The 25,691-nt window shown below is 41.4% G+C and overlaps 1 protein-coding gene across 3 annotated transcripts in view; it reads left to right on the top strand.

The window, feature by feature from the left end:
* Positions 1-25,691, top strand: part of Prkn (parkin RBR E3 ubiquitin protein ligase) — a 1,244,902-nt gene that overhangs the window by 814,045 nt on the left and 405,166 nt on the right. For all 3 annotated transcript variants that reach the window (XM_055615985.1, XM_055615986.1, XM_055615987.1), the window contains exon 7: positions 6,799-6,935. In XM_055615985.1, the coding sequence (XP_055471960.1) occupies positions 6,799-6,935 (137 nt within the window). The remainder of the gene's footprint in view (positions 1-6,798; positions 6,936-25,691) is intronic.

The following is a 25,691-nucleotide window of genomic DNA, read 5'->3' as shown; positions in this document are numbered from 1 at the left end:
AAACCTTACAGATATAAGGAGCTTGTACTTGGGTTCTTTGTCTATATTGAAATACTGTAGCTTCTGCAGGTTAAATCAGAGTGACAAAACAATCGTGTGTGAGTGGTGTGTGTGTGTGTGTGTGTGTGTGTGTGTGTGTGCATGTGTGACAAATTGGACCAGGTACAGCAAGCAGTCAGAGTTCGATCAGAAAGCAGGGAGAAACTGGAAGGGATACTTAATGAGTTTCACAGGGTCCACAGGGGCCTTAATAGGACTATGGTTCCAAGCAGACTAATGGGCAAAGGAACTTTCTTTGGGCTTTTTAGCTTGGCTGCTGGAAGGACTTTTGAAGGTCATTCAACTGTTGAAGCTTATTTTAATTCCTGAAAGTTGCATCTATCAATTAGTGTCTTGGATCAAGAGGCTTTCCAGTGAGTGATGGGGACAGCTCACTTGGATAACTCAAATAATGAACTCCTGTGAAATACATGTGTCAACATGCCCTCTCCAGCTTTTCGGGGCGCTGGCACAGTGTTGGAGATTTCTTTGTCAGTGGTGCATTTAGGAAGTTGGCAGGTGATTTTGCTGAATCCAGAAAACTAAGATTCCTTCGATTTCTGATATCTCAGTTGTTTCCTGTTTTATAAGTAAACTTTAACTAAAGGAGATTTAAGTAACAGTTAAGAGGATAAATCCAGTTATTTAGGGGGGGTTGCCTTTTCTCTCCTCTAATTATTTTTCTCTAATCAAATACTTTACAAAATTCGCAGTTCTTCATGAACTGAGAGATGTAATAGATGGTTGACTGCGGTGTCACATCTATGTGACTGCTACCCAAACTAAAAATGCCATAGAAACAGCACATGCATTTTCAAGGGTCAAGTGTTGGCTAAATTGAAAGATTCTGTCCCACAAAGGAGAAAAGTTTGTTTACTTTTATTTCCCTAAGGATTTGATGCTTACATTTTTTAAATTCTAATTTACTGTGCTTTTCAGGTGATTATGCTATAGATTTCAGATACTACATATGAGCATATATGGATTTGTATGCAGCTGTACTATGCATGAGGCAAGTGAAGAGATAAGCAACATCAAATCACACCACAGGTGAATGGCTGAAAAACCATCTTGCACAGTTTCCATAGTTCAGGAAATTGAGAAGACTTGGCCAGATGATTCTTGCCCTCGGTACCGTGTGAAGTTATAGTCAAGATGCCAGCCTTGTTGAGAGTCACCTCTGGACTTGCTGTGGTTTGGAAGATCTACTTTAGAGATGGTTCATGTGTATTGCAGCACAGGCATTGTTGGCCGAGAGGTCCTGGCACTTGCTACATGGGGTGTTCCATCAGGCTAGGGTATTGTCACCATCTCGGATGCTTGTTTTCCTCAAAATCTGAAGTGAAGGGGTAGAGAGCAGGCAGCAGCCAGCCATATTTCTGAGAGCATGAAGTCGTATGCTCTTTTGCTCACTTTTCTTGTTTAATGGAAAACAGCTCATTCGCTGTGGAGTAATGGAGTTAGGGGTGGATCTTGCAAAGGCGCCATAGAGACTGTTTACCACAGAGGCTGCTGAGATTTTCTACAACTCTAATAAAACCTAAAGTATTCTGCCAGATATTAAAATTGTTTTTGTCCCTCCCCTGGCCACTCTACAAGACTGGATGTCCTTAAGTCTTTGCACTTAACCTTATTATTTCATCCCTTCAAGATTTTAGGACATTGCATTTCAATGTACATACCCTGAGAATCTGGAACCATAGCCTGGGCTTCAACAGGATGAGTGGAGTTCTAGGACCCAGGCAGATGAAGAGAGGGAGAGCAGATGTGGCAATGACCAGATGGACGAAGTTTAACTGTATATGTTATGGATAACATATACACTAATGCCATTTTTGTAGATCCTCCAGAACAGGGTTTCCAGTTCTTGGGTACCATGCCACAATAGCCTGCCTTGTCTAATATATGGAGTGGCTTGCCTTTTTGCTTTACTGCATCTCCTATAGTTGTGTGAACGAATGGTCTGTACATCAGTCCTTTAGCAAAACAGGGAATCATTGCTTGCAAATAACTCCTCAGTAATGTCAAATAACATGTTTGCAATTATTTTTACACAAGATTGAGAACTTTATTTAACCTTTAATTAACTACTCCATAACCTGGCTCAGTGGGGTAAAATCATTCTAGATTGATCGAGTGACATTTATATATAATTTGATCAAAGGGCACAGAAGAACATCAGGAGGAACAAAAGACCCATGAGAAATAAATCCCACAGGTCCTCCTCAAAAATGTTATCACATCCATCTTTTTGTTCCCATTGTTCAGTCCAGCTGCTTAGAATTGTGGGTCAGAATTCTGAAAATGACCTCTAAGAAATCCTCAATACTTTCAGTTTCTCTCTTTCCAAATTTTTCTCATTAAAACACAACCCCCTCACTTGCTCAGAGACTGTCTTCACCTGTTTGGACTGTCATATCAAAAGACTGAAACCAGGTAGTTTATGAGCCACAGGAATTTATTTCTTAAGGTTTTAGATGCTATGAGGTCCGAGGTCTAAGATCAAGGTACTGGAAGTTTTGGTGTCTGTTGAAAATGTGTTTACCGGTTCCTAGACAGTGTTTTTCTGTCCTCTCATAGTGGAAGGAATGAGGGAACTCTGAGGTCCCCTTCACAACTGTACTAACCTCATTTATGAGTTCTCTAGAACCTAGTAATTTCTCCAAACCTTGCCTCCTAATATGGGGTCTTTAGGGACAATGACTCAGTATCTGAAGCTTAAGGAGACACAGATATGCAGAACACAGGAAAACCATTAGTGAGTGTCACAGTCGAGAGAATATATGCTGGGATTGTCTCCCTGGGTCATCCCACACTCCTGTGCAAGCTTTGCACTGTCTTCCTACATTTCATCTCTTCTCTTTTTTCCTTGTGTTTCATGGAGGTCATATTGAATGCTCACTTAATTCTCCTAAGTACTAGTAGCTTAGTTACTTTTTTATTGCTGTGATAAAATCGCCATGACCAAGACAACTTATATAGAAAGAAGCCCTTAATTGGGCTTATGGTTCCAGAAGGTTTGACTTAATGATGGCAAAGCAAAGCAGTGACACCAGGAACTGCACACAGGAAGCAGAGAGAGCTCACTCACGGCCTGCCCCCAGGGATGCACCTATTCCAACAAGGCCACACCTCCTCATCCTTCCCAGTGAGTTTTACTAACTGGGAACCAAGCGTTTAAAGACATGAGCCCATGGGGGGGGGGCATTCTCATTCAAACCACCACAACTCAGAATGTCTTAGTAAGAGACCAGCTATTACTTCATGGTTTTATAAAAAATTTAAACTTGCTGGTAATTCTCTGTCAAATACAATTATATTTATACAACCTCTATGTATATCATCATTGATAGATGGGTAGATAGAGTGTCCAACAGATTCAGTGAACTGCCTTTATATGTATGTATCTCAACATGTGCATTTCTGTGTCTATAGCTAACATTATTTCCATATCTGTGCATTTATATTAATTGACCATATACAACAGACAATGAAAATTCTGGAATGACTCATCTATCACTTTGACTTCTTGCAGTTTGGATATTTCATTCTTTTCCCAAGAGAACAATTGCAAGCACTTGTGTTTTCTCCTGCTGCTGATAGGCCAGTTTCCCATACTTGTTCTCCACACCCTGTGCCCATGTGGTGGCTTTAACTTCCAGAGAGATAAATAGTCCTCATTTCTGACGCTGGCCACATCTGTGTTTTTTAGACTCTGGCCCCTTCAGTTCTCATTGTATACCTGTTTTTCTTATTTTTATTCACGGATGTTCTCTAAAGCCCTGTCTGAAGTCTATAGTAATACCGAAAGCTGTCTGATGCCAGCTGCTGTAATAAGCATCCCCTGTGGTCTCACGTGCTGGTGACTGCACTTGTGGAGCCTTGGCTGCTGCTGCTCTCTCCTTGCCATTCCCACTGTAGAGAGAAGCACTATGACGTGACGTGCACCAGCACAGACGTGGCTGTTTGATGTCAGGAGACTTCTTCCCAGCCCCGTGCATGGCAAGAGCTCTTTCTCTTCTTGGTAATTAGGATTAGCTACAGTAGCAAATTTCCCTTTCACCTCTGTCTCAATTCAAAGAGCATAAGTGGCCCAGGAAGGATATGCCTCCCTGAGCTTCACCATGTCCTGCTTTCTTCTGTGAGGTTACAGTGGTATAGGGCATTAATGTGCCCTTTACTTCAGATGATGTGTCCTTTCAGGCCCCAACCTTGGGCCTCTAAAACCTTCTATAATGCACGGGACTCTGAACCTTTGTAGCATTAGTCTCATCTAATGGTTTTCTATGTATTTTCCATCTCTTGTTAATCTGTTTTCAATACCATGGTGTCATTAATAAAGTAGAACCAGCACATGATCTGTGGATTGGATAAATGGCCTCTATGCCTTTGGACGACATTGTAACTGAAGGAGAAACAATAAAGGTGGTAACTGGATGTTGCCACCTACCCAACATGAGCAATCTCTTCCTCCGCTTCCTTTCCTATAGGGAAGGAAAAGAACCCATGTGCATGAGTACTGGAGAGATGGTTAAGAACACTTACTGAGGATCAAGGTTTGGTTCTCAGCATTAACCACCTATACTCAGGGATCCAATGACCTCTTCTGACCCTCTCCAGCTCTTGCAGGCATATGCTACACATACATACACTCAGGCACACACACATACACATAAAATAAACAAATAAAAGTTTAAGATGAACCTATATGCTGAGACATTGGGATGGCAGAAGTGGGTGGATTGGTTTGATTTTACAGATTGTTATTTGCTTTCTAGAGTCACCTTTAAACACACCTGTCAGGCTTATTATCTTCAGGAAACTTATACATATCCTAACTGTCTCACCAGTGTTTGCTGGTGATAATAGCAGGTTAGCAGCCTAAGGCTTGGACTACCGTAACATTGCCACAATCATAGCTAAGAACATCTCTCTCATTGCCTTTCTGTGCAGATGAAGGTAAAACATAGCTGCTACATCATATTCAGTGTATATACATATGTATGGAGTAGGTCAAGTCAGAGATAAGAAAGCACTATATATTATAGTGGTCAGAAGGAAAGCTGTTGGAAGGAAAAGAGTTGAAAGTTCAAAGCAGTTAACTAAGGCCCTGGAAGTAGGAATCAAACCCTGAAGGGGGCTGCAGTGTGTTCATCATGACACTCAGACGCACCCATTCAAGGGACTCTTGCTCAGAGAAAGCAGGCTGTGGTGTTAACACAGCAGGGGATGTTTTTCCACTTTCTGTGTTAGGTGCCACTTTGAAATAAGTGAGATAACAGAATTATCTAAACCTTGTAGTTGTTAAGAAATTATCTGCTATAATGCTAATATTTAATCTTGGCTTTTCTAGGGAAAGGGCTTTAAAAAAAAGATTTCGTGACTGCTAAGAAAAAGATTCCGTGACTGCTAAGAACCAGGTGTGAACGAACATGTTTGTATTCTATCCTTGCCTAGGCAAAAGACTTTTCTAAACTGACGGCAAGGCAATTTCACTATTAAATTGGGAAGGATCTCAAATTAATATCATCAATTTGTCTCCTTCTTCACATAAGCACATGTGGATTATTTGCCAGCAAAACGATATGACTCTTCGGGAGATTTATTTTCTTATAAACTTTAAAACTATATTCGTTGCTTCTGTATGGGTGTGTTAGAATATCATGACCAAGAACAATGTAAGGATGATAGAGTTTATTTTTGGCTTATGGTTTCATAGGATTAGAGTACATCATACTGGGAAAGGCATGGTAGGGAAACAGGTGCAGAAAGCTGGATAATCACATTTTCGTCTATTCCTTAGGAAGGGTAAGATAGAGACCATGATGTGAGTGGAAGCTATATGTCCTCAAAGCCCACCTGCGGTGACAGATTTCCCCCAGCAAGGTTCCGCCTCCTAAAGGTTCTGTAGACCCCGCCCCCAAACAGTGCCACCAAGCGGGAACCAAGTGTTCAGATACATGAGCCTATGGGGGGGGGGGCATTTTTCATTCCAGTCACTACATAAGGTAATCCAAAACATCTCAGGATTTGTATATATTAATTTATTACAAATCTTATAACCATAACTTCAGAAATTGAATGTTTTCATAAGATGAAGGTTATAGAACAGACAAAATTCTTGTAATAGAAAAATCCAACTGGCCAATCTCTTGCTTCTAAATTCCATTTGTTTATTTGTTTGTTTGTTCATTCGCTGGGGTAATGGGGTTGGCTGTTGAGCATAGCTCCTTTGGTGCAATGGTCATTTTCCTTTTGACTTTGGTAAGCTATGACTTTACATATTTTTATAATTAAATTCAAAAGATGATATACAAGCTTACAAAGTCCGCTTCTGTGGGAACATAGTGTAATGTAAAGGCAGTATTCATTGCAAGGAGGGTACAGTGGATAAGGAGGAAGAACATATCTGTGCTATGTGGTCAGAGTATAGTCAGGGGTAGGTCAGTGGAAGTAGATACTAATGGTATCTACTCTATGAGTGTGGCGAGTGATCAGGGCTGACATAGCAAAAGATGATATAAGTCTCAGGTGTAAACACCTGATTGATAAACCTACTGACTTTAAATATAAATCAGCACAATTAATGTTCTATACAGCTCATGGAGTGCCTTCCGTGTTTAAGATATGGCCTTACAACAGATGAGTTCAAGGTTAGACAGCCCTAGTATTGGCACAGAGCATGCGCAAAGTAACCCACTATTACAGAATTCTCTCCACCCAGGAGGTCCCATATAAACTGCTTCTTTGTCTGTGCAGGAGCCCCGTCCTGGTCTTCCAGTGTAACCACCGCCACGTGATCTGCTTGGACTGCTTCCACCTGTACTGTGTCACAAGACTCAACGATCGGCAGTTTGTCCAGGATGCTGAGCTTGGCTACTCCCTGCCGTGTGTGGGTAAGACAGCCTTTTAGTCTTTCCTGTCTCTTGAAATTAATTAATAGCAGAAGAACTGCTGATGTAAACGGTTTGAGATATGCCTAACCCTGGTTCAAGAGCTGAAGGTTTAAACGTGTCGTTGTCTAGTAAGAAACTGGAGACACAAGCTCCTGGGAACTGTATCACACTAGAATATGGGTGCTTAGCTTGAAGGCGTTGAAAATAAACTCAAATACTCTTCATTCGAGATAAACGTCTGTGAGTTTGGCTGACAATTTCAGGATTTATTACTGTGAGTATGGAGCAGTTGCATCTAGATGTTCCAGTAGGACAGCCTTTCACCGGTGGATTTGATTTTGAGTACCTCCTCATGTGCTTCTTGTCTAAACATCCATTACAATGTCTGCTCTGTCCTTTGTCGATTTTTAAAGTGGGCTACTTGTCACTTTGTTGTTGATCTGTAGGTTTCTGAGTGGGAGGGATGGCCCAGTGGTAAGGGTGCTGGCTGCCTAAGCCTGATGACTTGAGTCCCATCCCAGAACCCATAATGGTAGGAGAGGACCTTCAAGTTGTCCTCTGACCTGTACACCCTCAGCCATGACACACACATGCACACACGAACATACACAATAATAGTAAATAAAAATTTAAGAAATTATATATATATATTAGATTTTATGATCTAACTATTTCTAATATTTATCCCCTCTATAATTGGTCTGTTTACCAATGATTTTGACAAGGTCTAATTTATTGACATCTTTTGTTATTTTGGTGTTAAATGTTACTCATCGTCATATCTGAGCTTCTGTGATATCCTTGGATAGCTACCTCTTACAGTAGTCACTGATGCGTTTTGAGTTATTTCTGTGTATTCAGCGTGGTTTGTGTCCCCGATTCACTACCAATATGACTGCAACGAGATTGAACGTGCCCTGATGACTTGAGTGTTGTCACTAGACATGTAGACGCTCTGTGACACTTGAGTCTGTGCTTGAGATTGAGCTTTGGTTTCTTTCTCTTCTTATCCTTAGTTAGAATCACAGCAAACACGTCTATGCCTCTAAATGACACAGATCCAAACAGAAGAGGCTAATTGCAGTGTTGACTCTGTGAGTCACGCTGTTCATTCTTTTTATTTTTATCTTCCAATAAAGAGATGCTTTATCATGGTTTACATATAAGTGTGTAAATACATGGATTAAAACTCACTGAAACATACCATGTTTTCATATTTTTAACAATGACATCAAAACCCAGAGAACCGTTTGTGGATTTCTAATTTTATATATTTGGGGTACACACAGTACACAGGTGCCATGGTGTCCATGTGGAAGTCGGAGGACAAAGTGAAGGGGTGACTTCTCTCCCTCCACCATGTGGGTTGCAGGGATTTCAAGTGCTTTCACGGATGGAGTTACCTACTGAGCCCAGTATCATTACTGAAGTAATTTGTTATTGGTAAATCATTCTCATCACTAAATCACAGACTGTAGAAATATTTCTAAGTACCCGTATTAAGACCTTTTTCATACTCCAGATATATTTAGAGATTTGTTCAATTTTGTATATTTCTTAAATACCAGCTTTTAATTGTAGAAAAGTTTGGAACCAAACAAAAGTAAAGAACCAAATTATAGCGGGCCCCATGGACCTTCTACAGGTGCAGTACAGCAGGGTGCTGTGTTCTTAGGATTCTCGAACAGTGGCAGGATTGGCCATCTCTCTGTCAGCTCTTGTTCCCACCACTGGGAACTGTGTTTGGAGGACAGAGTTTGAGCACTTACCTGGAGTGCTCCTTCCCTGGGTTTCTTCTTATCTCAGCCAAGCTGAGAAGAAAAAAAAAAAAAAAAAGGCTAAAGCGTCACTGAACCGCATTCTGTACGTATACTCTATTTCCCCTTATTGTCAAATGCTTGGTTTTCTTTCCTTTTTGTTACAAATATTGCTGTGACTGACTAATGTGGGCATAGGTTTTCCTACTGCTATCAGAATATCCCTGAAATAAATTATTTGTACAAGGGGTTACTGTGTCAAAGGGTCAGAGGTAAAATAAGTGTCTATTTCACTGTTCCCTGTTTTCCTCCCAGAAGCTGCAGATAGGCTCTCTGCCACCTCCCCTGAGGGGCTGGAGAAGCTGAGGAAGTTTTCTAATCATGTAGGTCAGAGCTTCCTCACTCTTCCTCTTTGGTCTAGTTTCAACCTTTTCATGTGTCTAAGATCTTCATTTCTTTTTTATTTGTAAACTGAGAGGTGGGTTAAATGAATGTGTCCCCTGAGGTGTTTTCGACATAGCATGATGCTCATGGCCCCATAGTATCACCGCAGGCCTGCAAAGTTAGATCACTGCTATTTTTATAAGACTGCATTTAGATTAGCCTCAGTGTCGCTGATATTTTCACAGATACTGAAGAACCACACTGAGGAAAGCTCTGCCTGGCCATGCTACTGCACTGAGCTGTGTTCTGTAGGCTCTGGCTGTGTTCTAAATGCTTGTTTGATGATTACCTACCTTCATTTTTAACTAAGTGTGTTAACATTTCCTGTTGCTATGTCAAAATACTTGATAATAGCAATTTAGGGGGGAAATGATTTATTTATTTTGTTTGGCTCACATTTTGAGGGGACAGTCCATCACAGTAAGAAGGCATGGAGGCAATACTTTGAGACAAGTGTTCACCTTACATCAGCAATCAGGAAGCAGAGTGGTGAAGGGTAATGCTTAGCTTTCCCCTTTGTACTGAGTCCAGGTCTCCAAAGCATGGAATGGGTCCTCACACCTTAGTCAAACCTTTCTGTAAACATCATCATCGACACACCTAGTGACTCTTTGTTTCCATGGTGATTGTAGATGCAGTCAAGTAGGTGGTGAAGATTAATGATCACAGGTAGTATGGTTTCTGTCGCACGGGAAGCTAATGTGGCTGAGACTTCAACGTGGGTATCTAGTGCCACAGTCTACCTGTGCTGCCACCGCTCCAATGACTAGCTTCTTGCTAGTGCCAGTTGGCAAACCCAGATGTGCACCAGATGCGCATTTCAGTCACGTGGGTCTTTATAGCTTCCCACGCCCTGGCCACACTTGAGTGCAAGTAATTGATGGGCTCTCAGGAAAGGCACCAGCATTTAGTATATGGTAGGCAATAGGAATGTGGAGGGGAGGCCATGGCAACCATGAGTATAAAGGTTTCTGCTCAGTCTTTAATACACTAGCCAGCACAGGCTAGTAAATGTCACTGGAGTTAAAAAAATGAGATTGTCAAACACAGGCAAAACAGCCTGTTTCTAGACCATGAGACAGACTTGTACATAAAAATGGAGGCTTTCAGGGAAAGTGCATAGTGCCTCTGAAGTATCTTCTGTCTTTCTGCTGTACCGTAGGTTATTAACATTGCATGCTGGGAACTACTTTGAAATGTCAATAGACCCTCTCAATATACTCTCAAAGATGGGCACTCACTGAGGTGGTGGAGCTTCAGAATCTGGGATGATGTGTTTCAGAACTCACGTGATGAAGACTGTGAGTGGCACGTGCATGACTCATCTGTTCTGAGCCCAGACAACATGGGTTTCTCGTGCTCCTGGGGTTCCATTGGAATGGCATCCATCTTCCCCATGGCATGCCCTGGACATCACCATGATTAACAAGTGTATTTCAGTTGGTGTTGCTATCTTGTTATAGTTTATCTTCTGCTTTCCTGGTCCCTGGTCACTTTGCATATAATTTGTGTGCTCAGACTTTTCGTCACAATGACAAATTACCCAAGAAAAGCAACTTCAGGGAGGAAGGATTTATTTCTCTCTATGTTTCAGAAATTCAGTCCTGTAAGAAATGAATCCTCCAGCCAGTTCTCAGTCTGAGGTGTGCTCGGTGTTTTCTTTTAATCTAGAAGCATGAAGTAATAAAAAGGGGGAATAGTCTACCTTCTATGACTAAAGCTACCCCCAAAACTCAGTGGCGTGGCATGGCCAAAGTTCCCTTTTACTCTGCCACGTGGGTTGCTGTGGGGCCTCTACTCTATAGTATTACTCAGAGACCCACTGCTGATTTCTGCTATCTCTTGGTTCATCCTCAAATGCCTACTGAGTCATGGGGCAGTTGGCATAGGAGTACTGCCATGGGCAGGGGCCTGCCATGGACTCCAGCACTTCTTCTCATGTTTCTTACAGAACAATTCAGACCCACAGGTGCAAATAGCCCACAGTGTGCACTGAGGCCTGGAGAGGTGGGTTGAGAGCTGGAGTCCAGTGTGTGCCCAGGAGGAAGCACAAATAGGCAAGCAGAGCAGCCTCCGCAGGGGTGCAGAGTCTGGCTGACAGCACAGTTTATCACGTGGTTTTTCTGCACTCCTCTGCCTGCCTGTGAGACACAACACTCCATCAAGTCACTTCATTATAAGGAACGACTGCTACACAGACAGGGACCAGAAAAAGAGATGTAGGGCAAAAGTGATATTGCCCCGGGGCTCATTCAGCTAGACCAACGAGGGCCTGTCTGTCTGGCCATCCATCTGGCCCTGCAATTGCTGTCTTTATAGAAATCCTACCTTAGAGGTTCCAGCCGTATTTTGTGGTCATTTGAGGCATGAACCTGTCTTTCATGAGTCACAAAGGCTTGAAGTCTCCGCGCCTCCGTGAAGCTGGCTAAGGCTCAATTTTGCTTAGACATCTGTGTTCCAAACTCCCTTTTTTTTTTTTTTTTTTGTTCATTTTTCCTACTCTTTCATGTCTCAAGTGGCTAAAAACAGACACCTTTTTTGTTGTTTGTTTTGCTTTTGTGACAGAATCTCTCTACACAGCCCTGGCTCTTGTGGAACTCACCATGTTGTCCAGGTTGGCCTTGAACTCAGAGATCCACCTGCCTCTACTTCTGGAGTGCTGGAATTAAAGGCATGCACCACTGTACCTGGCTAAAAATAAGCACCCTTAAAGAGACTATTCTGCTTGGTTACTTGAGAGTAACAGTGAAACATTTTCTAGAGATAAATCCATTACTTATCCGAAGAGATCTGGGCAGAGGCCTGTGAAAGCTCATGTTAGGTGCAGGAGTCGCTTAAAACAACTGTCCCCGGGTGCTTTCCTTCTGTTTATTAACATGGATTCAAACACCTTTCCACTGCCTTGTGATCCAGCACAATTCTGAGTCCCTGCATTGGGCATTATCCGAGTAGAGAGAACTCTTCTGAAGTCAGAAGGAGGAAGCTCAAACAGGCAAGCAGCAGCAGTTATTGGATATAAACAGACCTTTGAGCCAATCATTTTAAGTGGTTTTATGTAGTCTGGAATGTATGGCAAGCCACATACCTCAAACACACATGTCTATGTAGTTAAGAACACTAATGGTGATAGGAAACTTTAGCATCTACCCTTAGACCAAGAGAAGGGACGTTGCCTTCAGCTCAGTGGTCTCCATGTGGCCTCCCCAGTTACATCTTCCTTCTTTCTGATTGGGCGTCATCACCTTTCCTGTGATGTCACCACCTACATGGATATACCAATTCAACACAGAGATTCATTAGTTTTAAGCTTCCCGCTTGATCCTGGATAGGTTTTTCCCCAGCTGCCTTCCCCAGAAGACTGTCATCTCCAGGAGTAGTCTTGGTCTCTGAGTTGTGATGTGCGCACTACCCCGGCACTCGGGGATTTCATTCACAATTGTATTTTATACATTTTGTTAATCACACCAGATGCCTCCTTTGTGTGCATACCTCCTCTTATCTCAGTTATCACCTAAAATTTGAGCATACAACGAGAAGTATGAAAGCAAACAATTAACAGTGACCAAAAAGGATTGTGTGGCTGTCAGGAGCATTGCAGTGTGAGCAGTGTCCTCTGCAGGTGAACCTTGGGGAGCCCAGCTCACAGCCTGTGTCATGTGCCCTTCTCACCCGGAAGCACTGTATGTACTGCGGTCAATTCCCTTATCCTCAGTAGTGAAAGTATCTTCCTGGCAGCCCATCCTAAAGCTTACATCAGAGCGCGTCAGTGGCTGAAAGCTTCTGAGCTGTGACTCACAAGGTGCAGCAGATGAGAGGCTCGGATGCATGCTGCACTAAGGACCAGGTGCATGGCACAAACTCTGCAGCCTCTGGTGTCTCCAGAAATGGGACCTAGAGGGTACAAACAGCCCTGCTTTCTTTCAGAAAATGTTAAGTGTGTCACTCAGAGGCACGATTTGCTTTAGGTTTTAAATACACGCTTCCTGATTCAGACCTGTTTGTTCATTTTTAATTGCTCTGGCTCTGGACTGCTTAGGTATAGAGGAAGGAGAGGGGGAAAGAGAGATTTCTGAGCCAACTTTCGGGGAAGATTTACCAAATACCACTGCAAGAAGTACTGTAGGAGTCAAGCAAGATGTTTCAGTCCTGCCAGACAAAGCAAGGTATCTGTTCTTAACGGTTTCCAGAGGAAAGGGGACCCTGCACTGTGAGGAAGCAGACTTAGTCAACATGTCATCTGAGCTACATGGCAAAGACAGGGGAAGTGGGACAAAGATGACAGGCTACCTAAGGGACATCACCTCCTCTCTAAGGGGTGGAGCTGGGTTGGTATATATAGCCCTGAGTCAGGCTGCCTCCTGCCTGGGCAATAAGGGGTGGGAATTCTTGCTCTGCTCACAGCTGTCTTTGCTGAGGGTTTGGCAGACCCGGGTGCTCTCCTACAGCTGCTGCCACCTCAGAAAACACTGAATGTTCCCCTTTAGAACAGATATAAGATATATACCCCTTATCAGCGGTAAGGACCCTCTCACCCCTCCCCCATCTTGTCTGTATCTTCATGGTAAAGCCTGAAAATATGGTTTCTTTCTTCATCACACCTCTTCCATGGTCATCATCCAGGGGTGTATATGTATATGTATGTGTATGTGTGTGTGTGTGTGTGTGTGTGTGTGTGTGTGTGTGTGTGTGTATTCAGGGCCTCGTGATTCTATATTCAGTGCTGAACGTTACTTTGTGTGTACTGCACATGCACACATACACACACACACACTTAATAACTGTGATAAACTTTATTCTCTCTCACTGTGTGATTTCTTGTGTTAATGAGACTTCAAGCATAGAAATTGGTGTGAGCTGGTGACCTCCAGCTGTCTTCCAAATAATTAATAATGTGCTTAGAGGGGTTGATTTACATATTCATGAGAGTTTAGACCATTTGGTTCCTAAGCAGGACAGTGAAAAAGTTTAATGTTTTGAATACACATCAATTTAACAAGAAGAGGAGTGGTTTAATAGTCTAACATCAATATGATAATGATATATGATACTGAACCAGACAATTATACTATGTGTCCCATTGAGGCCTGCTTGTCTTCCAGGTTATCTTGTATATTCTATTCTGCTAAGAGTTTGGAGAAATTAACATTTTATATTTTCTTTCTTTCTTTTTATTTTTCTTTTTTTCTTGTATAATATTGTTCTTGGCTTCTTCACTCTCTTCTTCCTCTTTGCTGCCAGTAACAGCTTTTCCCTGGCAAGTGCTTGACCACTGGGCAGCACCTCCAGCCCCAGGAATAGCTCGTTTTGAATGCTTGCACAGCGTTTCTAGTAGGCAACTGTATTTAAGTTTAAATTTAAATTTCTATTAAATGATAGAAATGTATTTTCACATGGCTATGGAGGGTACACATTCAAGATCAAAGTTCCATGGTAGCCATTGTGGTTGATTTCTCCATGTTGTTGATGGTCCTATGGCCAGTTTCCTCCCTGTGTCTTCACATGGCATATTCCAGTAGCCCATTCCTATAAGGATGTCAATCAGATTGGTTAAGGTTACAGTCATGTATTATCTGCACTCCTTCTTTACAGTCATGTTCTGAGACATCAGGCCTCAGACTTTAATACATATTTGGGAAAGTAGACATGGTTCAGTTTCTCATCCATTATCTAGATTCTGAACTAGTTTCCAGATTGTTAGATATCCCTAAATTCAGAAAGGATTGGTTGAGCACAAAGCCTGTTTGTATGAGCTGTTCAACATGGTTGAAATAGAATGTGGATATGCCATGTGGATATACCGATTTGCTTTCTTTCCCTAACACCCTTCCTCAAGACAGCATCATATGTCTGACACATGGACACTCTGTACCTAGGAATACTGCCTTCCAAGTGTCTGCTTTGAAAATTGAGACCCAGCAGCATGCATTTCAGTGAGGACCCTCTTACCCCGCCCCTGCCTGGGCCCCAGTGGCTGGGTGGCATCTGCAATCATGTCTTGGTCCTTCATTCCCCAGGGTGGATGATCAGGATCTGCAGTCTCTGGAAATGTTTTTAATAGTTGACGGGGATTTAAAATGGAGTCTAAACTGTACTGGCTCACACTCAGTTGCAAGCAGATGGTGCATGCTTTTCTTCTAAGTAGTGATGGTCTTTTGCTCTCCTACTGCTTTGGGCCTTCTCTGTATCTTCATGGCCAAGTCTGATCCCTACATCCAGAGTCCAGCTGTAATAGCTGAACAATCAAAAAGATATAACTGTTTTTCCGGAAAGCAGCTGTGCTCACCCCTTTGCCACCAGCACAGACACGACTCTCTTATGAACTCTTGTCCTGAAGGCCTCATGTATCTTGATTTCTTAAACAGTGATAGGCCACTGGGCAGTCCTACCTGAAATGGAGCATGAAGAATGTGGTCCAGATAAAGGCTTAGGGATCCAGAGAGGAGTTTAGATTGACACCGGGCAGTCTTTAGAAAGATGTCTTTGATGTTTCTGTGGCTCAGCTTCTACATGGAAAACTTGATTATATGCTACACATGTAGGATTACGGTCAATGGACAGGGGACAAACTGTATTCAGGTGCTTCTGGCCTGCTATGCTGTTTAAAAGGTTTCTTTCCTCATCTTAAAGTGAAACAAATCCTGAAATCAGGGATAATTAAAGTCAAACCTTGTGTAAAGGTAGCGGACGCACTGCCCACTAGCTAACACATTTGGCAGCTTCCCCGTCAGTGCCACCGTACACTCCAGCGTCAGAACATGTGCTGGAAACTTGTGACTGGCACATGAAGCCTAGCATCACACCTTAGGCTTCTTTCAAGTTTTCTGGTTAAAACATGAAACTTGATTTTTCTTCTTGACTTTGTCTACCTCAACGCAGTGATACATTGTGGAAACAGTCATTTCCCTTGAGCTGGGCATCATCATTGCCGCAAGTATACAATGTTACATGAATGTTGGATTGTAAAAAGGAGTTTGAGAGTCATCAACAAATGCTGTTATTAAAAATCATTAAATTTGATTTCTATTATAAGACTGATTTTTCAATCTATCTTTAATACAGGGGTTTGTCTGTGGGGAAGCTAGGGTACACATCACTGAGGCCTCAATAGTTTGATGGTTCTCTAATGGGCAGCATGCCTGAATGTCTTGACCATATTGTGAGTATAGTTTCCAGGTCCTTACTTGAATTTTGTGTATCAGGAATCCCTTAGTTTGTGTGATTTTTGAACATATCTAATACCTAACATCTAAGACTTTACAGAGAAAAATAGACTAGAATTTAAAAAGGAGGAAAACAATGTGATTCATCTATTATTCCAAATCAATTTTTAAACGAATCAAGCATATATTTATTTCTGTGTAAACAACAGAAAACAAAATTTGTATATTTACCTCAGTTTTGGAATATCATCAGCAAAGACAATGGCAGTACACTGGGATATATCCCAGTGTGAAGTTCCCACACCAATCTCATCTGGGTAACAAAGTGCCATTCCCAGATGCACGGTCCAAAAGAGTTCTTTTACCTACCACTCTCAACCCCAGTCAGGATCACTTCTGTTCTGAATTAGGAAGAGTGAGTTTTATAGAAACATAGTTAAACAATTTTAATAACCTCAGGTAGTGTGGCATCTAATAGTGCTTAATTCTCTGCTGTGATAATTCCTAAGCAGATTCCCTGTGTATCCTCAGATGCCACTATGGACACACTCTTGTTACAGCTTCCTCTCAGAGTGGCATACTTTCTGGCTCTGCTGGTCCTTCCAAGAGAAAGGGTAATCGTTTTTCTTGGGGTTTATTCTTTGAGAACCACAACAAGATAAATTCATTAATTTGTACTTGTTCTTCAAACCAGCCTACGAGTGTGGAAATAGTGCAGTTGTAAGGTCAGGAAACTGGTCCTGACTGTATCAGTAATTAGAAGCCTCATCTATTCAGTCAGAGTACTATTAACAAACTATTATTTACTGGGGAAGCAGGTTTTGTGCATCATCTCAATGAAGCATCATGATGATTCTGTGAGTTCTTACAAATGAAGAAACCAAGGCTCCTTCCTAGAAGCTAGCTCTAAACACTTGCTTGCTTAACACCAAAGCTATCTTTTTCCCACCACACTTATTCATGAAACTTGGTTCACATCCAGGGCCTTGATAGCTCAGCGTTGCTGTAGCCCCTGACTGCTGGCCCCTAAGCCTATAGCTGCCATTGGACATTGGTCAGACACCATGCCAATAACCATGCCGAGATGGTTAAGTAGAACCATACAACCCAAGTCTTCCTTCGGTGCCCACAGATCAGTGCCGATTACAGTGGGTTCATGGAAGCACAGTAGTCATTGTCCATAAGAGAGGGCAAATACTACTTTCAAGCCGATGAGAAGGTGAGGTCAACAATAGTGCATATAAATGTACCATTTAGAGCAGTCATTCTCAACCTTCCTAAAACTGTGTCCCTTTAATACAGTTCCTCATGTTGTGGTGACCCCAACAATAAAATTATTTCCTTTGCTACTTCACTACTGTAAATTTGCTACTTTATGAATTGTAATATAAATATCAGTGTTTTCTGATGGTCTTAAGTGATCCTCATCCAGGGAAAGGGTTGTCCATAACCCAGGTTGAGAAATACTGACTTAAAGCAACCAAGAGTCCCATTCCAGCACTTCACCAAAGAAAACCGCTTTATATTCTATGAGTAACATAGAAACTATAAATCTTTTTTTTTCTGAGTTTAATATTTTAAATCAGGCTGGAGAGATGGCTCAGCAGTTAAGAGCACTGGCTGTTCTTCCAGAGGTCCTGAGTTCAATTTCTAGCAACCACATGGTGGCTCACAATCATCTGTAATGGCATCTCATGCCTTCTTCTGGTATTCATGAAAACAGAGTGTGTTCATATACATAAAATAAATAAACCTTTAAAAAACATTTGAAGTCTAAAATATCAAAGATAAAATTTTATTAATGTTTTTGGTTTTGTACTGGTTGGGATGGAATTCAAAGCTATGTACTAGGGTACCTAAACTTTTATTATCCATGACCCCTTTTCACCCATGAAATTTTACGTGGTAATGGATATTTAGGCATATAAAATAGTTGCAAAAATACAACATGTATTAAAGATGAATTATCAAGAAATTTGTTTAAAGGAATTCTTTGGTATACAAATAATCTTTGCATCTATTTAAAATTGAAATCAAGTATACGTAATAATGAGATGAATGTGTTGTTTATCTTTATGTGAAGAATTGAATCTTGGCTGAATATTTGGTCTTGTAAGATACAGAACATCTTCGGCATTTTTCAGCATTGATTTTTTTTTTTTTTTTTGGTTTTGCAATAAATATGTAGCACAAAATGTCAAAAGTATGTCATTTTCACAATTATTGGGACTTCTATCCCAATCCTAAGCCAAATTCAGTGAATTATTTATTTATTTAAAGTCAAACCTTCTAGCATAATAAAGTCCAGAGATATGCTAATTGGTTGGAAAATAGATGTCTTTTTTATCTGTGATTAAAGCATGTTTCTATAAGAGCAGAAACTTTTATAAGCACAGAGAAAGTGCTTCACAGCGTGGGCTAGTCTCAGATCTCACCCATGCTGCTCGAGGGGCCTCGTCGGCATGACACTGTTCATAGCACACATGTAATGTGGTCATACGTAAGGCTACAGTAAAGTCCCGGGGGCATCACAGGCCAGCAACGCCGAAAACATAATGGAGTCATTGTGAATTTGATGTTAATTTAATGTTTGTGCATTGTCCATTCAGAAACTTTTCAGTGTTGCCAAATTTTTACAACTCATGCTCCCCTCCCATTCAGGTTCATGATGCCATGTAAAGTCATGGTCCACGCTTTCGAAAGCTGGGCTCTGGATTATAACATTGAGTTAGGACCCCCAACCCATCATCTAAGCTCTAACTGTTCTTTGTAATCGACACCGAAAAGAAATCTGAGTTTGTTCAGATTCCAAGCGCTATGTTTTGTAAAGCAGTAGGCCCTGTCATAATGGGACCAAGGAGTAAAAGAAATTGGACAGTGTAGCCTCTGAAACACCTCAAGGCAATTTTAGGCAGTTTGTTTCCTGTTTGAACTTTAATATGCCCTATCAGTTGGACCATGATTTGGGTGAAACTTTATGGTCCATATTAACTGGGTAATAAAAGACTCTGGTTTCAGAGGGACAAAGAGCTCTTGTTGGAAGAAAGTCCGCCATCATCAGAATTTATTTATCTAATACTCTACTTCAGATGGTGTTATTTCTGGAATCGGCCATTGTTCCACGTTGCTTGCTACCGCTGTAGCTGTCATCATATCAGCGGGAGAAACTACCTACAAAGTGTGCTTAACTTTGCCTCCGTGCTAAGTATAGCACTCCAGGTGTAAATCAACAACAGACTCATTCAAAGTTTACTTTGCAAAGCAAACCGCTAAGCTGCAATTTTGCCATTCTTCTTTCTGGTCTAAACATAAAAATAAATAAAGGTAGAAAAACAGCTGTAAAGCTGATAATAAGATTTGCAACCAGCTAAAACAAGACCTAAAACATTTTTTAAAAAAATCTATTGTTCACCATCTACTCTGCCTGTAATTTTGGAAGCACCAGTTTAAGGAACAGGGCCCCACTCTGACATTGGACAAAGAGGACACACATGAGCCATTTCTGTTTATCCTGTTGCATACCTGGTCCTAGGAAGGAACACGGACTATTTTTCAAGCCTTTTGGAGGACAGTCCCTGGTAACAGGAACATTCTGTTTATCAGTGACTCTGAAATGATGCTCGAGTAAATAATAAGCATTTCTAAAAATTACCCAATCACACAGGTAACCACTCTAAGGCTTTTGAGTCTCCAGGGAAGAACAGCATGGATTTTGCAAAATTGCTTATAATTGTGAATTGTACATTTGCAAAGGAGCCCAGCATGGTCATAGGAGGCAGAGTTTAGCGCCGGGGACTTTTCATGAGGAGTTTGAATACAGAAGAAAACATTTCCTGATGGCAATAAAATATATGTTTAAGAACACTTAGCATACTATTCTAGAACAGACTACAGAGCTACTTTGATGCTGGGGCACTTAAAACCAAGTACCTTGAATTTAAGGAGGCATTTAGCTATTGTTTTAAAAGCTCATTATGCTCATGAGACAATGACTACAATGCATGGAGACAGATCTCTGATTTGCAGATATTTTTTACTTTTATTACAGAAAGTGTTCTCCTGAGTTTCCTGATTTTACTTCACACAGACTTGTGTAATTTGCTGAATTCTTAAAGCCTAAACAAGTAATTTTAAATATTTTTTTCCTATTGTGGAAAAAAAAATCACTTTATTTTTTATTTTAAAAAGATATTTGTAGTCATATTTGGGGAACTACATTGAGCTTTGCTATCTTTTAGTGAAACATAAAATACTATTTGTGCCACCTGAGTAAAAACAAGGACATCTGTAGAGGATCCCACAGTTTGTACAAGAAGGTTGAAAAAACACAATACATTCCTTCTTCATGGCCAGCAATTTTGTAGGAAACAGTATCTGGCTGAATCATATTGGGGGGGCACAGTTTTACAGTATAGATAAGTGAACCCCCACCATGGACCTAAAGGTTCAGGAAGAGGTTACACACTCATCAAATAGCAGAGCTAGAAGAGGAAGTAGAGCAAAACAGGAAAGAAAAATTGGCGAAAGAAAGAAACACAGAAAGAAAGAAAAAGCCTGGGGCACATAAAGATGGCTCAGTGGATAAAGGAGCTTGCTGCCAAGCCTGATGACCTGCGTTCCACCCTCAGACGCACATGTCAAGAGGAGAGAAATTACCCCTTCAAGTTGTCTTCTGACTTCAATGTATATGCCCTGGCGCGCGCGCGCGCACACACATATACACACACACACACACACACAGAGAAAGAGAGAGAGAGAGAGAGAGAAAGAAATAATAAATAAATGACCAAATACATACAGACAGACAGACATTCATACAGACATACATAAAATAAATGTAATAAGTTTTTTAAAGAAACAAAACAAAACAAAAACCTCAAAGAGCAAGGCAACCTTGAGTTACAGAATAGCTCAGTATGGTCATTGTACCTTGATAACAGGGCCAGCAATTGTATGCCTTGGGTGGCAGTGGGGACTTTGTCTTTCTTAAAGGGCTTTAGAGAGGCCACCCCTTCAAGCTTAGATTGGAAAGACAGAGAGTCCAATTGGCAGAACCTAGCCCCCTGGGGAGCACCCAGGCTTGCCCTGGCTGGCTGCTGGGGCTTGCCACTGGGAAGAAGCAGCTGATTCTCAAGATGCTAACTGTCTTTGGTGGTTCACACTGCTTTGTGTGAAAGGAAGGTGGGCAAGAGGAAGGATAGTGGAAATTTCTGGCTTCAGCCCAGGATGGAGAACGTGGCCACAGAACACCTGGGGAAAGTAAAGAGTTTTTTTTCAGTGACTTCACAGTTACCATTGAAGAATTCCTGGTGAGTGTTCTGTCTCTTCTGTTTGCAAAGTCTTCAGATCGTTGCTCGGAAGTGGTCAGAAATGGTGTATAGAACCTTTAAAACAATGAGAAATTTAAGTTGCCTGAAGTTTAGTGTGGATAAATACTTTTCACTCTACTGGGGCTAAAGGGGAGTGAACCAAGGGCTAATGAAATTTGCCTCTGAGCTTCTGGTGCAGGACAAACAAGCAATGGATATGAAATTTCTTCTTCCCAAACTGTCATCCCAGTTTGCCAAGGCGTGGGAGAAGCTACTGCCTGCCCTCTGTTCATTAGGTACAGAACCATCCAGAACAGCAGTAAGATGAGAGAGTGGAGGATTCTCGGGGACAGGTGTGAGCCTCGCAGGGCTGGTGGCACCACTGACGGGAGCACTCCTACTTGTCTTCAGGGACAGCTTCACTTTGTTGCCTGTCCGCTTCCTGGTACCTTGGCTATGAGCCGCTTCCTTAACTTTTCAAATGGCTGTGGGCACAAGCTCACCATGTCTTCTAAGCAAGAGTCATGGCAGGAAGTCAGGTGATTAATCTCATTCAGTCAGGGATACCCAGACATCTCTTTGGAATCTCTAATCTCCCAAGATAATGCAAAGACTGTGCTATGGACTGGAACTATATAAGTAGGATTTTCCCATTGTGGATGCTAGGTAGAGTGGGACTAATGAACTCCATAGCAACTGGGATGTTTTATAGCCTGTTACTTCTCCTACCATTTTCTATTCTTTGACCTCAACAATCTCTTTCATTTTCCACTTTATCTCTGTCTTCCATTTTCTTTAATCTTATTCTCTGTGTGTATATTTGCACGACTGTCACAGACCCTTTGTAGATTTTCATTGGGAAGGAGGAATCAATAGAAATTTCAATTTAAAGACAGCAATAGCTTCTTGGTTAAGAACAAGTGCAGCCTGGGATATTACAGCTACTCAACAGGAAGATATCGGTATACAACATATTACAAAAAGAATGGTATTCTGCTCCCGAGACATTTATTCTAGCTCCATGGCAGAGCGTGGGATGTAGCTCAGTTGTAGACTGATTGCATAGCGTATATAAGATTCAGTCCCCAGAGACAGAGAGACAGAGAGTCAGAGACAGAGTCAGACAGACAGACAGATACAGAGAGACAGAGACAGACAGAGGCAGAGAGAGGGAGGAAAAATATAAAATACACATGGTAAATTAATTGTTATATACATAGTCTCAAGCATAGCAGCTGACCATATGTGATTATTGAAATCTAAATTTATATTGATCAAGTTAGAGGAATTGAAATTAAGTTTTCATTATCATAAAACAAACCGACTTCAGTAACTACCATATTAATACAGCTGTAGAACCTACTCACCACTGCAGACATTTGCTAGTAAACATCACATCACAGGCTCTGGAATTCCTTCACAGGTGGCTGGGGAAAAATTAGCTTGTGGATTAGAAGGACCAAATTTCAACATTTTAGTTCTTTCTAAGGCACATTTCTATGGTCTTGGTAGCTTTCTGTTCTGGCTTTGCGTCTCTGGGTATGCCTCACATTAGATTTTCCCTCAATTCTGCAGTCACCTCAACCTCCCTATTCCCTGATCCTTCCACTGTAGCCTACTGACTACTGTCTTTCCAAAGTCTAAAGCGACAGCAGCGTTCTAGTCACATTTCTGCTGTTTTTGTATTAATGAACCACATCAGCCACATTCCCTTCCATGACTTCCTGAATCCATTCAGGACACACTTCATGGATGCTGGGGTTTTAGGCCCTCACTGCTATGAGGTCATAAATCTCTTCCATGCTATGCTCAGAGTGCTGTAGCTCAGAGCCTGCTGCCTACACTCCACAACAGCTCCATACTTCTAATTCTACCTGTCCCCACCCTGCTAACCTCCCTGAGTACTCTGGCATAGCCTCCAAGGCACCTGCCTCTTCATCTAGTCTGGGGTCATCAGCTAGGGCCTGGATATAAATAATCCCAGCACTCCAGGGGCAAATATCTGAGTTTCAGGCCATCCTGCTCTACAGAGCGAACTCCAGGACAGCCATGTCTGCAGGGAGAAACCCTGATGAAAAAGAGGGGGAAGAGGAGAAAGAGGAGGTGGGAAAGAGGGAGAGACAGAGAGACTGAGAGAGACAGACAAAGGGAGAAAGAAAGAGAAAGGGAAAGGGAAAGAGAGAAAAACAGCCAAGAGCAACCTTCTCCATCTTGTTCCTTTGGATTCCCCATTTTGCCTAGAGTCAGCCTCAGGCACAGTCACTTCAAAGTAAGTACCTAGATGGGTTCTTATGGTGATTCAGAAGTTGGTGCCTTTGGCCATGGTTCCCCATCTTCTAGCCCTCTGTAAACAGGGGCCCTTATGTTACCCTGCAGAGTGCTTTCTGAAATAGAAATTCAGAATTAAAATTCAGAAAGCAGGGGCTGGGGATTAGGCTAATCAGTTGCTTCTGGTCCTACCAAATTAAAATTTTATGGTTTTCTAAAGTCAGTATGCTAGTGAGTTTGACTCTTGGGGCCCTCTTGGATATTTTGATATTACCAGCTGTTAGAAATTGATGATTTTAATGTACACTGGGTAAATCTAATGAATGTCATTTAGCATGTGAATATTTTGCCGCCTTTGACTAAGGCTTTCTGGATCATTTTCCTATATGGCACAAACTTATATACATGCATGCACGCATCCATTGAATAAACTTGCTTTGTAAGTAGCATTAGTGACAAAAAAATAAAAGCAAAAAGAGACAATTTCTTTTTTTCAAATAGCTTGTGCTATTATTTGGATTCTCTCATTCTCTTACTATCTTTCTCTATAGTAACACTTAGCAGCAAATACCCATCATATTTGCTGACATAATAGTACATTGTATTATTTGTTCATAATGCATACAACCATACTATCCTGTGATGATATGTTATTTATACCATCTCTTTAAACCACACTCTCATTGCAGAATAAACAAACTGTGACATAAACAAATCTTCTAGTGTTTATGATCAAAAACTGTATATTGTATTAAGATATTGGCTATATCACAGATCTCATCCCCTTCATGTCACTGATAACAGTGTAGATACTTTGGAGTATAGAGTGACACACGTATTAGGAAACATATCTGTTGGTGTATGGTCTTTATGTAAGCGTGCTTCAACTCACTACTTACTTAGACTGAAATTATATGAAGCAAAAGTACTACAGCTAAAATCAGAAGGGGGAAAGATCTTTCTCCTCTCTGTAGGTGTCGTTTTTACTATATTTAATATAGCATCTTCATTAAAATACAAACACTGATGTCCTGTCGCATGTGTGAGTGTGCATGAGTGTTGTTGAGGTGGCTTCTGGTTGCTGTGTATATTTATGAGATCGAAGAAGACAAGGTGGCCATTGCTCTACCATATAATGTTCCCAGTTAAGGTGTGAGTGACACTGACTAATTAAATTGGGGGAAAGGGTATTCATAAGTAGATGGTGAAAATAGACAATACAGTTAGCAGTTGACACTGTGACCATACAAGTTTGTTTGTTTTTTTAATAATGAGGTGTGTGGTAAAGGGGTTATTTAGAGATTTATGAGAGAGTGGAGGCCATTTGACTTGCACCCATAATATGTGGAAACTGAGCCCCAGGTGATGCTTAGTGCATTTTTTCTAAATCTGGAGAAGCCTAAAAGACACACTTAAAGCAGTTATTTTGAATGATGTGACCATTAGATATACATCATTTGATATGAATTAGTATTAGTCAGACAATGGGAAAATACCACGTCTGATGTGTGTGAGTCACTGAAAGGCCACCGAAGCCCGTGTTAGTGGTACAGAGAGAGTAGTGAACACAATCAAGACTGGTAAGGGACAGTGAGTATCTGAGCTCTGTGAACTTCTTGGGAATGGCTCACATCTTAGAAATCACAGGAAGTACAAAGAATCAAAATGGGGCATAAGTGTCCCATTAGTCTTTCCTATTTGATGGCATTTTAGTGCTTACTAGAAAGGCACTTTTGCATTCTTGGTAAATAACCAGTCTTTCCAAGCAAACCCTAAGTGGTGGCTAAAAGAGCACTCAAGGTCCTACAGAGGGAAGAA

This window comes from Psammomys obesus, unplaced genomic scaffold (genome assembly GCF_907164565.1).
Source record: "Psammomys obesus unplaced genomic scaffold, mPsaObe1.curated_primary_1811, whole genome shotgun sequence".
Taxonomy (NCBI): domain Eukaryota; kingdom Metazoa; phylum Chordata; class Mammalia; order Rodentia; family Muridae; genus Psammomys; species Psammomys obesus.
The sequence above is the reverse complement of the archived record's forward strand: the minus strand, read 5'-3'. Positions and strand labels throughout refer to the sequence as shown.